The sequence below is a fragment of the Bombina bombina genome, chromosome 12, assembly GCF_027579735.1.
Source record: "Bombina bombina isolate aBomBom1 chromosome 12, aBomBom1.pri, whole genome shotgun sequence".
Lineage (NCBI taxonomy): Eukaryota > Metazoa > Chordata > Amphibia > Anura > Bombinatoridae > Bombina > Bombina bombina.
In genome coordinates, this window is record NC_069510.1 from 35,774,655 (window position 1) to 35,791,743 (window position 17,089).

A 17,089-nucleotide genomic window follows, 5' to 3' on the forward strand; every position below is an offset into this window, starting at 1 on the left:
AACAACATTCCATTTTACTTCTATTATCGAATTGTCTTCATTCTCTTGGTATCCTTGGTTGAAGATGCAGCAATGCATTACTGGGAGCATTGTGCAAGTCAATAATATGAGACATATATCTGCAGCAAACAATCAGCAGCTAATGAGCCTACTTATTAGCAAATATACAAAGAGAACAAAACAAATTAGATAATAAAAGTAAGTTGGAAAGTTGTTTACAATCACATGCGCTGTACGAATCATGAAAGAAAAAAATTGTGTTTCATGTCCCTTTAAGTCAGTACAGAGGGTTGCTATGTATCAGACTAACATTCCAGTGGATGAACCAGCGCCATCTTGTTTCCTTTTCACATTTTGTTACTTCCTCTACTTTGTCACAGGCCGGATCTTCATTTCTGAATGTTTGTAAGAGTAGTAGTGACCCATACCAGCGTTCCAGTTTATGCCATCAGCATGGCTCTTATGGTTTCCCAGGTGATACAACCCATTCAGGCTTGCTTGATGACAGTCCCAATACCACCAAGCTCCTTTATATTTGTTTGCACAGCTTTTTTCTTTAGAGAAGTCGTTGTCTTGGTCTATGGTGCTGAACTTCATGTTATTGTGACTGCTCAGTGAATCTCCTGTGAAATGACACAAGTACAGAATCACATACTGTACATCCGCTGAACAGTTTATAGACTGAACAGTTTATAGACACGGGGCTTGATGTCCCGTGTTTCTGGCGAGCCTGAAGGCTCGCCAGAAACACAAGTTATGAAGCAGCGGTCTAAAGACTGCTACTCCATAACCTGTCCGCCTGCTCTGAGGCGGCGGACAGACATTGCCAAAAAGCAACACGATCCAATATGATTGGGTTGATTGACACCCCTGCTGGCGGCCGACTGGCCGCGAATCTGCAGGGGGAGTCGTTGCACCAGCAGTTCACAAGAACTGCTGGTGCAATGATAAATGCCGACAGCGTATGCTGTCGGCATTTATCGATGTGCGGTGGACATGGTACGCTATAGCGGATCATGTCCGTCTCCATAATGATAAATGGACCCCAGAGAGCCTTGTTAGTGCTGAAAAAATAGCTGATTCCAATTTCCAATTGTTATTTACGGTTACATTATTTATGCTTTTTTTTAAAAAAAAATAGAAGTATATAATGAAGTTGGATTTTGCAACCTGAAAGCTAGATAAGGTTAATTTCGCTCAGTGAGGTGCCTGTCCAGCTGGGTGAATGATTTTGATTTACAATCCCCCCATAGCGTTACATTTTGTGGGGGTCAATCATGACCCTTAAAGAGATACTGAACCAATTTTTTTCTTCCATGATTCAGACAGAGCATGCAATTTTAAGCAACTTTCTAATTTACTCCTATTATCATTTTTTCTTCGTTCTCTTGGTATCTTTATTTGAAAAAGCAGTAATGTAAGCTTAAGAGCCAGCCCATCTTTGGTTCAGCACCTGGGTTGTGCTTGCTGATTGGTGGATAAATGTAGCCATCAATCAGCAAGCACTATCCAGGGTGCTGAAACAAAAATGGACTGGCTCGTAAGTTTTACATTCCTTCTTTTTCAAATAAAGATACCAAGAGAACGAAAACAAATTGAGAGTAGGAGTAAATTAGTAAATTGCTTAAAATTGCATGTTCTATCTATATAATGAAATAAAAAATTGGGTTTAGGATCCCTTTAAATAAAGCCTCTTGCTGCACTTGTGGCTTTAAAGTCCTTTATTTTCATAAACAAAAAAAGTGATCTTTCACTTTCATGGATTATATATATATGTGTTTTATTATGATATTAATTGGCAAAAAGAATAAAAATACGTTAAAGCCAGAGTTTGTTTTCTATCAAACGTTTAAAAGCAAGGAATTCCTAACCTAAACTGCCCCCACTCCCCCCTTGGGAGCTTTGCATGACATCATCAGGACATCACTGATGACATCACACGACATTGTTGAAGACATCATTAGTGACATAACATATGATATACAGTGTCATCTGCAACAGCTAAGTTCACTCTCCTTTACATATGCTCCTGGTCACTTTTTCATTCTCCCTCACATGGAACCACCTCTTCATCCTCCCACCTTGCACACAATCTCCTCCTCTTTACCTCTCACTCACTCTAACTCAGTGATTTTTAACCTTTTTTTTACCGTGGCACACTTTTTTACATTAAAAAATCCCGTGGCACACCACCATCCCAAAATTTAAAAAAAAATCACACATTGTAGCCTAATACAGCATATATATATATATACACATACACACAAACACACACATACTGTATGTATTGTGCTGTTATGCCATGCCTCCTACAAACTACCCCTGCACTGGGAGTAAAAAACAAGCAAAGTTTAAAAAATATGTCACACTGTTGTCAGTCTGCCGTGGCACACCTGAGGATCTCTCAAGGCACACTGGTTGAAAAACACTGCTCTAACTCACCTTCTTAGCAACCTCTCCCTTACAACCCATCTTACCTTTTAGCCCTCCCTCCTTAAACAAAGCTGCCTCCTCAACTTCTCTTCTCACCTCCCTAATATCCACTACCCTCCTCACCCTCTCACACGGCTTCCTATTTACCCTGTCTCTTTACAGTCTGTTTCACACCCTCTTATTCCTCTCTCCATAATGCACAGTGCCCTCCTTACCCGCTGTCACACACAGCCCCCTCCTTATCCTCTCAACCCTTCTTCTTTACACACAGCCCCCCCTCTCAACCCTTCTTCTTTACACACAGCCCTGCTTATCCCTTAGCTCGCTGTCCCTCACATGCCATCCCTTGCTCCCCCTCTCAGTCCCCCTTTCCCTTGCACGTAGCCTCCTTGCATATAACTCCTGCTCACCCTTCTACACCAAAGTAACACATTTATATATATACACAACTTAAACCTATTGGGCAGCTATAATATAAATAAAACTGATTACTACTTTACACAATTATCTCAGACATCACTGGGGGAAAGGGCCACGCCCTCCCGCAAGATAGGCCTTTCAAAGCCAAGAATAAGTCTAATTTTCGTTCCAACTCTGCATCCTCTAAACAAGAGGGTAATGCTTCACAAACCAAACCAGCCTGGAAACCCATGCAAGGCTGGAACAAGGGTAAGCAGGCCAAGAAGCCTGCTGCTGCTAACAAGACAGCATGAAGGAGTAGCCCCCGATCCGGGACCGGATCTAGTAGGGGGCAGACTCTCTCTCTTTGCTCAGGCTTGGGCAAGAGATGTTCAGGATCCCTGGGCACTAGAAATAGTCTCTCAGGGTTATTTTCTGGAATTCAAGGAACTACCCCCAAGGGGAAGGTTCCACATGTCTCACTTATCCTCAAACCAAATAAAGAGACAGGCATTCTTACATTGTGTAGAAGACCTGTTAAAAATGGGAGTGATACACACAGTTCCAACGGCGGAACAGGGAATGGGATTTTACTCAAATCTGTTTGTGGTTCCCAAAAAAGAGGGAACTTTCAGACCAATTCTGGATTTAAAGATCCTAAACAAATTTCTCAGGGTTCCATCGTTCAAAATGGAAACCATTCGAACGATTCTACCTACAATCCAGGAAGGTCAATTTATGACTACCGTGGATCTAAAGGATGCGTATCTACATATTCCTATCCACAAGGATCATCATCAGTTCCTAAGGTTCGCCTTTCTGGACAAACATTACCAGTTTGTGGCGCTCCCATTCGGGTTAGCCACTGCTCCAAGGATTTTCACAAAGGTACTCGGGTCCCTTCTAGCGGTCCTAAGACCAAGGGGCATTGCAGTAGTACCTTACTTGGACGACATTCTGATACAAGCGTCGTCTCTCTCAAAGGCAAAGGCTCAAACAGACATCGTTCTGGCATTTCTCAGATCTCACGGATGGAAGGTGAACATAGAAAAAAGTTCCTTGTCTCCGTCAACAAGAGTTCTTTTCTTGGGAACAATAATAGATTCTTTAGAAATTAGGATTTTCCTGACAGAAGTCAGAAAGTCAAAGCTTCTAAACGCTTGTCAAGTTCTTCATTCTATTCCACGTCCTTCCGTAGCTCAGTGCATGGAAGTGGTAGGGTTGATGGTCGCAGCAATGGACATAGTTCCTTTTGCGCGAATTCATCTAAGACCATTACAACTGTGCATGCTGAAACAGTGGAATGGGGACTATACAGACTTGTCTCCAGTGATTCAAGTAGATCAGAAGACCAGAGACTCACTCCGTTGGTGGCTAACCCTGGACCACCTGTCCCAGGGAATGAGCTTCCGCAGACCAGAGTGGGTCATCGTCACGACCGACGCCAGTCTAGCAGGCTGGGGCGCGGTCTGGGAATCCCTGAAAGCTCAGGGACTATGGTCTCGGGAAGAGTCTCTTCTCCCGATAAACATTCTGGAACTGAGAGCGATATTCAATGCTCTCAGGGCTTGGCCTCAACTAGCAAAGGCCAGATTTATAAGATTCCAATCAGACAACATGACGACTGTTGCTTATATCAATCATCAGTGGGGAACAAGGAGTTCCCTGGCGATGAGAGAAGTGACCAAAATAATAGAATGGGCGGAGGATCACTCCTGCCACCTATCTGCGATCCACATGTCAGGAGTGGAAAACTGGGAGGCGGATTATCTGAGTCGTCAGACATTCCATCCGGGGGAGTGGGAACTTCACCCAGAGATCTTTGCCCAATTAACTCAATTATGGGGCATTCCAGACATGGATCTGATGGCGTCTCGTCAGAACTTCAAGGTTCCTTGCTACGGGTCCAGATCCAGGGATCCCAAGGCGGCTCTAGTGGATGCACTAGTAGCGCCTTGGACCTTCAACCTAGCCTATGTGTTTCCACCGTTTCCTCTCATTCCCAGGCTGGTAGCCAGGATCAAGCAGGAGAGGGCCTCGGTGATCTTGATAGCTCCTGCGTGGCCATGCAGGACTTGGTATGCAGACCTGGTGAATATGTCATCGGTTCCACCATGGAAGCTACCTTTGAGACAGGATCTTCTGGTACAGGGTCCATTCGAACATCCAAATCTAGTCTCTCTCCAGCTGACGGCTTGGAAATTGAACGCTTGATTTTATCTAAGCGTGGGTTTTCGGATTCTGTGATAGATACTCTGGTACAAGCCAGAAAACCTGTAACTAGAAAGATTTACCATAAAATATGGAAAAGATATATCTGTTGGTGTGAATCCAAGGGATTCTCATGGAGTAAGATTAAGATTCCTAGGATCCTTTCCTTCCTACAAGAGGGTTTGGATAAGGGATTATCAGCGAGTTCTCTAAAGGGACAGATTTCTGCTTTATCTGTCTTGTTACACAAACGACTGGCAGCTGTGCCAGATGTTCAAGCATTTGTTCAGGCTCTGGTTAGGATTAAGCCTGTTTACAGACCTTTGACTCCTCCCTGGAGTTTAAATCTAGTTCTTTCAGTTCTCCAAGGGGTTCCGTTTGAACCTTTACATTCCATAGATATTAAGTTGTTATCTTGGAAAGCTTTGTTTTTGGTTGCTATTTCTTCTGCTAGAAGAGTTTCTGAGTTATCTGCTCTGCAGTGTTCTCCGCCCTATTTGGTGTTTCATTCAAATAAGGTTGTTTTGCGTACTAAGCCTGGTTTTCTTCCAAAGGTTGTTTCCAACAAAAATATTAACCAGGAGATAGTTGTGCCTTCTTTGTGTCCGAATCCAGTTTCAAAGAAGGAACGTTTGTTACACAATTTAGACGTAGTCCGTGCTCTAAAATTCTATTTAGAAGCTACAAAAGAGTTCAGACAAACATCTTCTCTGTTTGTCGTCTATTCTGGTAAAAGGAGAGGTCAAAAAGCGACTGCTACCTCTCTTTCCTTTTGGCTTAAAAGCATCATCCGATTGGCTTACGAGACCGCCGGACGGCAGCCTCCTGAAAGAATCACAGCTCACTCTACTAGGGCTGTGGCTTCCACATGGGCCTTCAAGAACGAGGCTTCTGTTGATCAGATATGTAAGGCAGCGACTTGGTCTTCACTGCACACTTTTGCCAAATTTTACAAATTTGATACTTTTGCATCTTCGGAGGCTATTTTTGGGAGAAAGGTTTTGCAAGCCGTGGTGCCTTCTGTTTAGGTAACCTGATTTGCTCCCTCCCTTCATCCATATCCTAAAGCTTTGGTATTGGTTCCCACAAGTAAGGATGACGCCGTGGACCGGACACACCAATGTTGGAGAAAACAAAATTTATGCTTACCTGATAAATTACTTTCTCCAACGGTGTGTCCGGTCCACGGCCCGCCCTGGTTTTTTAATCAGGTTTGATGAATTATTTTCTCTAACTACAGTCACCACGGCACCCTATAGTTTCTCCTGTTTTTTCTCCTGTCCGTCGGTCGAATGACTGGGGTGGGCGGAGCCTAGGAGGGACTATATGGACAGCTTTTGCTGGGACTCTTTGCCATTTCCTGTTGGGGAAGAGATATTTCCCACAAGTAAGGATGACGCTGTGGACCGGACACACCGTTGGAGAAAGTAATTTATCAGGTAAGCATAAATTCTGTTATTTCAGTAAATAATTTTTATCTGTACTTTTTATATGGAGATCTGTCTTTTAAAAACCTTCCTCAATGTATACATATGTATCTAAATACTCAATGCCAATTTCACTCATATTCAAGGTAAATTGTAATCCTCTCACTGAATCATTAACCCCTTAACAACCGACGATGTACGCCGTACGTCCTCAAAAAAAATACAATTAACGACCGTGGACGTACGGTGTACGCCGTCGGTCTTGGAAAGCGGTGGGAGCGATCTTGATCGCTTCCAGACGCTTTCCGGTTATTGCAGTGATGCCTTGATATCGAGGCATCCTGCAATAACATTTTTTACCCCTCTGATGCAGAGAGAGACACTCAATTCCTGTCTTATCTTTTCTGTTAAAAAAACTACTTATGTGAAAAATACAAATGATTTTCTGTCAAAACTAAAAGATCTTGGTTATGTTGTTGAGAAATGTATATTATTTTCACTTGATGTGTCTAGCTTGTACACTTCCATTAAACACTCTAGTGTAATTTCAGCAGTGGAAAATATTTTGAGATCTTATAGCAGCTACACAGAGGGAGAGATCTCTTTTTTAATTGACTTGCTTTCAGTTATATTATATCAGAATTACTTTTTATTTATGGATACATAATATTTGCAGAAACAGGGGACAGCGATGGGCTCCAACATCGCCCCCAAATACGCCAACATATTTATGAACAGCTTTGAGGAATACTTTGTGTACCCTCATAGCTTGTTCCAACTCTATGGTGCCTCCTGGTGGAGGTACATAGATGATGTGTTTGGCGTGTGGGGGGGGGCGACGTTGGTAGCCTATTATCATTTGTTCAGGATCTTAATGATTCAGTGAGAGGATTAAAATTTACCTTGAATATGAGTGAAATTGGCATTGAGTATTTAGATACATATGTATACATTGAGGAAGGTTTTTTAAAAACAGATCTCCATATAAAAAGTACAGATAAAAAATATTTACTGAAATATGGTAGTTGTCACCCAGATAATGTATTTAAAGCCATCCCAAAAAGTCAATTTACAAGGGTGAAATGTATAGTGTCAGACAGCAGTAAGTGCAAATGTAGATTCGAAGAATTGGCTAACAAATATATTAACAGAAATTATCCCCCAACATTGATTGCAGAACATCTCAATATAGTGACTAATGACAGTACACAAACCAAGAAAGGAAAATACCAAGAAGGAGAGAATATGATATTTGTGACTCAGTTCAATAGACTGAGACAAAGAATAACAGGCATATTAAAGAAACACTGGCACATTTTGAGGGAATGTAACCCACAAGTTAATGAATTTAAATTGGGCCCAATGGTAGCCTATAGGAGGAACCAAAGTATCAGAGATATGCTTGTACACACTGATATAGGTAGTAGCAAGCAGAGTATACAGAAAACAATAGGCCTAAAGTGAAGTGGATGTTAGCCATATCTTAACTGTAGCAACTGCAGTTCAATGATAAAAGGTGAATATTTTCAATTAGTGGAAAAAAGTTTAGAATAAAGAAATATTTAACATGCAGAGCTACATATTCTATTTATTTAATTAAATGTCCCTGTAGCCTTATTTACATAGGCGAGACCTGTAGGGAGGTAAGGGAGAGGATAACGGAGCACAAGTCCAATATCAGATGTAACAATAAAGATCCCCCAGTGTCGTCTCACTTCCTCTGTATGGGTCATAATATAAGTCAGTTAAGGTTCCAAATTATAGAACAAGTGGATAGACCAAGAAGGGGAGGGGATAGAGAGTATCTTCTAAAAATTAGAGAGATGTTCTGGATCTTTAAATTAGAGGCCCTTTTCCACAAATGTATGAATAAAGACTGTGAATGGAGCCTGTTTCTTTAAATTAGTTTATTTGCTTTGAATTTAATTATTCTCTCCTAATTAGTGGCCATAACTGAACCAATCTTTGTCTGTTTCTTCTTTTACTTTAGGTAATATGTTAGCATGTGCAATACTCCTCTTTTAATTGTATATGTGGGTTTTAAGTGTTTTTAATGTAAGTGAAACAATTGGATTATTCTCATGAGACCATCTGAAACAATAGAAAAATGGATGCCGTATGATTTACATACATAAGATGTCACTACTGAGTAATAAGATGCTCACATGAGAATAGGTGCAAAAAACATTCAGAGAGAGACTTTATTAAGTCCAAACAGAAGGAGTAAGAAAGATGAGCATCGCCTTATACTTGTTTCTGATTTTAATGCCCAAAGTAACCAGATACAATGTATTATGAGAAAACAGTGGAAAGTCCTTACTGATTGTAATCCAAATATAAAAGAATTTAAAAACTATCCCATGCCTGCCTTTAAACAGGGTCTCAACCTTCATCAACAATTGATAAGAGCTGATGTGGGCTCCAGTAAGAAACATACACAAAGTTTTATCTCTAGTAAAAATGAGGGTTGTTACCCGTGTTTGAAGTGTCCTTGCTGTAATAATTTGATAAAGGGTTCCCTGTTTTATCATCCTACTACTGGAAGGAAATTTTATATTAGGGGTTATCATACTTGCTACACTCAATATATTATATATATAATTAAATGCCTATGTGGACAGAGCTATGTAGGAGAGACGACCAGGGCTATCAGAGACAGAATTATTGAACATAAAAGTAACATCAGAACAGGGAATGTTAAAGCACATGTGTCTCATCATTTTTTGAAAATGGGCCATTCTATTAACCAATTGAGATTTCAGATTATAGAAAACATAGCAATGCCACATAGGGGAGGAGATAGGGAGCGCATTCTCAAACAAAAGGAAGCGTTTTGGATTTTTAAATTATGTACCATGGACCCAGTTGGCCTTAATAGAGAAGGGGACTTATCAGTGTTTTTGTAAAATGCTCTTGTTAAGTTTAAAAATGTACTATTTATCTCTGTATATCTCTTATGATGACTTGGATTTGTAAATTATAACATTATGTTCCTCCATTACGAAGTAGGTGTGTTGTTTTTAACTGATATATAAGATTTATTTAATAGAAATTACCTTTGAGAAGGAATGTTAATAGTTAATAATTTTTCTGACCCTTTAGCGCCCTCTTGTGGCTATAGGGTATATATAGGAGAAAATGTCAGTTGTTTAGTAGCATGAATAAGGGTTACATACCCGAAACATTGCTGTTGCTTTTGGCTTTGTTGTGACTCCAATAAAGAAGTTGCCACTACCTCTTGGTTTTTTGTATTGCTGTATTGAGGTTTTGAGTAGCCCTCTATTGTGGCCTGCACACCCCTGTGAGTGCTGTACCCTTCCCCTGTGTCACATGAGAATAGGTAACAGGTAAAGGTATAAAAGTCACAAACCTATGTATAATTAAGTATACATGACTAAGGGCCTAAGGCAGGCCTGAAACGTATGTTTTGCTCTCTGGACCCTATGTGAAATAATAAAGGTCTTTTTTAACTTTGGAGGCTGGAATACCTTTTGTGTTAATGCATTTTATCCAATCAGTGCTGACTTGAATAAGTCCACGGGAGTAAACACAATGTTATCTATATGACACACATGAACTAGCAGTGTCTAACTGTCAAATACTGTAAAAAATGCACTTAGATAAGAGGCAGTTCAACGGCTTAGAAATTAGCATATGAGCCTACCTTGGTTTAGCTTTCCACAAAGAATACCGAGAGAGCAAAGCAAATTTGATGATAAACATAAATTGGAAAGTTGTTTAAAATTGCATGCCCTGCTGGAATCATGAAAGTTTAATTTTTACTAAACTGTCCAATTAATTAAGGTTATTTGATTGAAGCTGGATTCTGTAGCATAAATAAAAAATAAAAAGTAATTTTTTTATGTTAAAATCACATGTGTTAGATTTCTTAGTTTTTTTTGGGGGTGTTTTTTTTATGATTAGGGGGCCTATCCGCTGCATCATTTCCGCTGCTATCGGCATTTATCATTGCACCAGCTGTTCGGCCGCTAGCAGGGGGTGTCAATCAACCCGATCGTATTCGATCGGGTTGATTTCTGCTTCATAACTTCTGTTTCCGGCGAGCCTGAAACACAGGGCATCAAGCTCCATATGGAGCTTGATAAATATGCCCCTAGGGATTTTTTATTTTTTATTTTGGGAAGAAAAAGAGCTGAATGCCCTTTTAAGGGCAATGCCCATCCAAATGCCCTTTTCGGGGCAATGAGTAGAGTTTTTTTAAGTTAGGTTTCTTTCCTAAGATATGGTTAGTCCACGGCTTGAGTAATTGCTGTTGGGAATATAACTCCTGGCCAGCAGGAAGAGGTAAAGAGCACCACAGTTAAACTGCTAAGTATTACTCCCTTACCCACAACCCCCAGTCATTCTCTTTGACTTTGGTGCATGGAGGAAGTAAAGTTTAGGTGTCTGAAGAAAATTTTTAATTTCATCTACAAGCAAGTTTTGGGGTATAGTTGTATTTCACGTCATTTCTTGCAGTCGGGAAGTGGTGGCTTTAAAGCAGCTAGGAACTGGTAAAGAGGTACTTACTGCATTTTCCTAACAATTGCTGTCCTAGTTTAGAAAGCCAGAGTTGGCTACTCTGTTCTTTCTTTTTCAAAGGTCTTTGTGAGGAACTGTGTCCTCTTATGCCTTGTAACTGTCTACATGCCAGACAGCAGAGCAGGTAAGTGCTTTTTCTTCCAGTTGGGGAGACCATGCACTTAACAAATTAAAGAGGTGGCAATTTAGAACATAAACTGCTTAAATTAGAGGCAGAACGTATATATAAAATTGACACATTGTATCCGTCAGAACTAAATTCCAAAATTTATGTTTCACCTTTTTTATAAAATCAAATATGTATGCAATAAGTTATTAGCTACATTGCATTATAAATTTGGGAATTAATATTTCAGGATTAAATTTGATATTGCCGTTTTATTAGTTTTAATTTAAGGTTAATTATAAAACTGAATATGTTTTAAAATGAACACCATATGAACTATATTTATGAACCTGTAATGTTTTGTCTTACCATTGAATCTGGTTATTCTAATACAGAGATGTATCTAAAATGTTTTTTTAGATTATTTGTTGGAATCAGATTTTCACTATTCTAAATATAGACTACAACAGAGAATTGATATATACAGGGTATGTGGATAGCCGTTGTACATGCAATGTTGATAAAAAGGATCTATATGTCACAGTACTATCACCATGCACAACAAGATGGTAATTCCACCTTAAAACTTCATCAAGACCTAAGACTAAGAATATCCACCTTAAATAAATTTTGGAGTTAAGTGACAACCAATGGAAAAAGGAGGCCTTTATATAAAGCAAAGCAAGATATGATAACATATGTCTTGATAAAGCCCCCAAGTGGCGAAATGCATTGACCAGGACCATATTTTGCTTTGCCTATTTGTTTGTATGTACACCCACCCTGAGGAGTTCCAATTGTGAACGGAGGGAGGTGTATGGGAACAAGAACCTTTATGCGTAACCATCATCAAAAATCACCCAAAAGAGGATTGGTGATATATCCAACACTACCACTGAGATTCTTCTTCTATAGAAAAGGAATTAACCACAATAGTGCTATTGTCATCATCTGTATCTACACCAGTGACCTCTGACCAGGACGCCTTACGGCTAGTTACGTCATCCAAGTGTTGCCGAGGAGGATAGCAAACGGCATTAACCGCCCGGATGAGGTTTTACAAGCCGACTTACAGCCGAAGTAGCTACTTGAAGGTATTCACCTAAACTTTATTTTTTCTCTCTAGCAATCCCTTGACCAACAGAGTGTTCCGCCGAGAGGAGTTCAAGGGAAGACATTCGCTAATCTTTTCCAGGTACCTTACTAACCATAACCAATACACTGTTTACCATCAGAATATTCTGTTGTTGCCTTATCCACTGTTTTGGAACATTGCAGGACTTTATAGGACATCATCTCCTAAGTTTAGCTTTCCTTGTTGGTATAGTAGGAACTTTTAAAGGTGTGCTTTCAAAGATTTGCTTTTAATGAGGAGACATTTCCCCTGTTTAGTTATTACATATCTGTACCTAAATAAATAATTTTTATATATTTTTATATTTCTGCCTCAGCCTCTATATGCCATTTAGTATGCTTTTTAGTATGTGATACACATTCATGAAGCAGGCACTGTAGCATGTGTGAGACTAACATTTAAATTCTTTTAAAAAGAAAGGGTAAATTGTTTTTATTAGGCTTTATTTTCTGACAAATATTTACTTGTTAAAACAATACAAGTTTAAACTGCAAGTAGAGGTGAATTTTCTATTTCAGCAGCTTATTTATTTCCCCTTTGCTTTAAAATGAAACAATACAACATTTTAAACGGTCAGGTTTGAAAAAACAGTTATTTCTGGTACTCAGTGTACCAGGAAGCTATTTATAGTGCCTCTCTGTGTCGCAGCAGTAATTTGAGCTTGGCAGTTGTGGTCACATGACCGGCTTTACTTCATAACGTTTCTGAGGAAAAGGTAGTTTTTCTCCATTTCTGGGTAATCCGGTCTTAATTAGTAGCGGTAAGGCACCTCAGTAATTGAGGTGTGGGGTTACCTGAGGGGTATTTTAGAAGTTTATTTGATGTTTATTAAATGTTTTTTCTTAACTTTTCTCACATAATTTTAGCTGGGGATCGATCCTAATTTGGAATAAAATTTAAAGTGTATTTTTTCCTTGGCTTATTTTAATTAAATATTAAAATCTTTGAAACTTATCTGTACAAGCTTATTTACTGTTTCACAACATGTCTGATATGGAGCAAGAGCCTGCTCTCATGAATTCATGCTTATTATATTTAGATGCACAAATTGCAGCTCCTATGCAGTTTTGTTCTTCATGTGTCAAGAAAACCTTGCAAAATAAAGGTAAACTTTTTGAGCCTAATGTCTCTCAGGATGGTGCTGTTAAAATAATACCTCAGCTTTCTCCTGCTACGTCCCAAGCCTCAATGGCATCACATGCAGTGCCCTGTGGTTCCTCTATAACTCCTAGTGGAGTTTATTTAAAAGCAGAAATTGCTGCCCAGCTATCTTCAGCGGTATCTGCGGCATTAGCTGCCATTCCCAGATTACAGGGAAAACGCAAGAGGAAATCTAGAAATTCAGAAAATAAGGTGCCTGTCCTCAGTTCTGCTTCCCAAGTTGCCTTTTCTCATAAGTCTGATGAGGAAGATACATCAGGAATTTCTGAGGGTAAAATCACAGTTTCGGACAGTATAATTCCTTCAGATTTAAGCTTGAACACCTTTGTGTATTGTTAAAGGAGGTTTTAGCTACTTTAGATGACTCTGATACCCCTGTTGTTGTCACTCCTAAGAAATCTAGTAAACTTAATAGTTTCTTTGATGAACCTTCCACTTCAGAGGTTTTTCCTGTGCTGGACCATGCTAGGGAGATTATCTCACAGGAATGGAAGAAACCAGGGGTGTCTCTTTCCCCATCTCCCATTTTTAAGAAAATGTTTCCTGTCGAGGACTCCATTAAAGACCCTTGGTATACTGTACCCAAAGTTGAAGGCTAAATCTATTCCTATTGAGGATAGCTGCTCTTTTAAGGATCTGATAGACAAGAAGCTGGAGGCTTATTTGAAAAAGATTTATGTTCATCAAGGTCTCCAATGGCAACCTGCGGTGTGTATTGCCACCGTGACTAGTGCGGCATTCTATTGGTTCAATGCCTTGTCTGATTCTCTTCAAGTAGAGACTTCCTTGGATGAAATTCAAGATAGGATTAATGTTCTTAAGTTGGCTAATTCCTTTATTGCAGATGCCATATTACGGGTTGTTAGACTAGGAGCTAAAACTTCTAGTTTCGCTGTCCTAGCCCGCAGGGCGTTATGGTTGAAATCCTGGTCTGCGGACATTTCCTCTAAAGTCAATCTTCTGCGATTCCTTACAAGGGCAAAACCTTGTTTTGACCCGGTTTGGCTGAAATTATCTCTGATATTACGGGTGGAAAAGGGTCTTTTCTACCTCAAGATACAAGAATAGGCCTAAAGGACGTCAGAGTAATTTTTGTACCTTTTGTAACTTCAGAGGAAAGCCTTCCCCTTCTTCTTCCAAGCAGGAACAATCCAAGTCTTCCTGGAAACCCAATCAGTCTTGGAACAAGGGGAAACAATCAAAGAAACCCGCAACTGATTCCATATCAGCATGAAGGGTTTGCCCCCGATCCCAGATCTGATCAGGTTGGGGGCAGACTTTCTCAGTTCTCTCAAGCCTGGATACGAGATGTCCCAGATCCCTGGACTGTGGACATAGTATTCCAGGGTTAAAAATTGGAATTCAAGACTTTTCCTTCCAGAGGCAGATTTCATCTCTCAAGATTATCTGCAGACCAGATAAAGAGAGAGGCGTTCTTGAAATGTATACAACATCTTTCCTCCCTGGAAGTGATAGTTCCAGTTCCAGTGCAGGAACAGGGTCTCTGGTTCTACTCCAACCTATTTGTGGTACCCAAAAAAGAAGGAACTTTCCGTCCCATTCTAGACTTGAAGTGTCTAAACAAGTTTCTCAAAGTTCCATCCTTCAAAATGGAGACTATACACTCCATTCTTCCTTTAGTATAAGAGGGTCAGTTCATGACAACCATAGACCTAAAGGATGTGTATCTTCATGTTCCTATTCACAGGGACCATCACAGATTCCTGAGATTTGCCTTTCTGGACAAACATTTCCAATTCGTGGCCCTTCCATTTAGTCTAGCCATGGCTCCCAGACTTTTTTTTCAAAGTTTCTGGGGGCTCTTTTGGCAGTGATCTGTTCTTGTGGAATTACTGTGGCACCCTACCTGGACGACATATTTGTTCAGGCGCCATCTTTTCAACAAGCAAAATCTTACACAGAGATATTGTTGTGTTTTCTTCATTCCTACGGATAGAATGTAAATCTGGAAAAAAGCTCCCTTTCTCCTGCTACAAGAGTAGTATTCTTAGGGACCATAATAAATTCTCTATTGATGAAAATTTTTATGACAGAGGTCAGGAAAAACAAAATCATTTCCTCTTGCCTCTCTATTCAAGCAACTGCTCATCCTTCAGTGGCTCAATGTATGGAGGTAATCGGTCTGCTGGTGGCTTCCATGGACATCATTCCTTTTGCTCGATTCCATTTGAGAGCTCTCCAGTTGTGCATGCTCAGACAATGGAATGGTGACCATGCGGTTCTATCTCAGAGAATAGCGTTAGATCATTCGTCAAGGGACTATCTCCCGTGGTGGATTTCTCAGGAACATCTGTCTCAGGGCACATGCTTTCAGAGACCTTCCTGGGTGATCGTGACCACTGGAACTCGTTAAAAGCTCAGGGCCTTTGGACTCTGGAGGAGTCTGCTCTTCCCATCAGCATCTTGGAGTTGAGGGTGATTTACAATGCTCTATTGGCTTGGCCTCAGTTGTCCTCAGACCAGTTTATCAGGTTCCAGTCAGACAACATAACCTCTTTGACTTACATAAATCACCAGGGAGGAACTCGGAGTTCCTTGGCCATGAAGGAGGTTACTCTGATTCTTCAGTGGGCAGAGACCCACAATTGCAGTATGCCATCCACATTTCAGGAGTAGACAACTGGGAAGCAGATTTTCTGAGCAGACAGACTTCCAGCTTAGTCCTCAAATGGGGGGTGCCGGAGTTAGATCTGATGGTGTCCCATCAGAACGCCATGCTTCCAAGGTACGGTTCATGGTCAAGAGATCAGCAGGCCGTTCTAAAAGATGCTCTGGCGTTTCCTTGGGTTTTCAGGTTGGCATACCTGTTTCCTGCATTTGCTCTCCTTCCACGAGTCATTGCTCCTATCAAACAGGAGAGGGTGTCGGTGATTCTAATAGCCTCTGAGTGGCCTCGCAGGATCTGGTTTGCAGACCTAGTGGAGATGTCATCTCTCCGACCTTGGAGACTACCTCTGAGGAAGGACCTCCTGATTCAGGGTCCCTTCCTTCATCCAAATCTCATTTCTCTGAAGCTGACTGCTTGGAGATTGTACGCTTAATTCTGTCTAAGCGTGTTTTTTCTGAATCGGTCATTGAGACCATGATTTAAGCTCATAAGCCTGTTACTAGAAAGATTTACCATAAGATATAGCGTAAATATCATTATTGGTGTGAATCCAAGGGCTACTCTTGGAGTAGAATTAGAATTCCTAGAATTTTATCTTTTCTTCAGGAAGGCCTGGAAAAGGGATCGTCAGTCAGTACCCTGAAGGGTCAGATTTCTGCTTTATCAGTTTTACTACATAAACGTTTGGCGGATGTGCCAGGTGTGCAATCTTTTTGTCAGGCCTTGGTCAAAATCAGGCCTGTCTTTAAGTATGGTGTTCCTCCTTGGAGACTAAACCTTGTTCTTAAAGTTTTACAGCTGGCTCCGTTTGAGCCGTTGCATTCCATAGACATTAAGTTGTTATCTTGGAAGGTTTTGTTTCTTGTTGCTATCTCTTCTGCTCGAAGAGTCTCGGAACTCTCAGCTAAGTTAGGTTTCCTTCCTAAGGTTGTTTTTTTAAATAGAAATATCAATCAGGACATTGTTGTTCCCTCTCTGTGTCCTAATCCTTCTTCTTCCAAAGAACGTTTGTTACACAATTTGGATGTTGTACATGCTCTTAAATT

General features: G+C 40.4%; 1 protein-coding gene across 1 annotated transcript in view; it reads right to left on the reverse strand.

The window, feature by feature from the left end:
* Positions 1-238: 238 nt before the first annotated feature.
* The window catches only part of LOC128642644 (ficolin-1-like), a 79,229-nt gene continuing 62,378 nt past the window's right edge, over positions 239-17,089 (reverse strand). Inside the window, exon 8 of the mRNA XM_053695425.1 lies at positions 239-623. Within this exon, the coding sequence (XP_053551400.1) occupies positions 367-623 (257 nt within the window). The 3' untranslated portion in view covers positions 239-366. The remainder of the gene's footprint in view (positions 624-17,089) is intronic.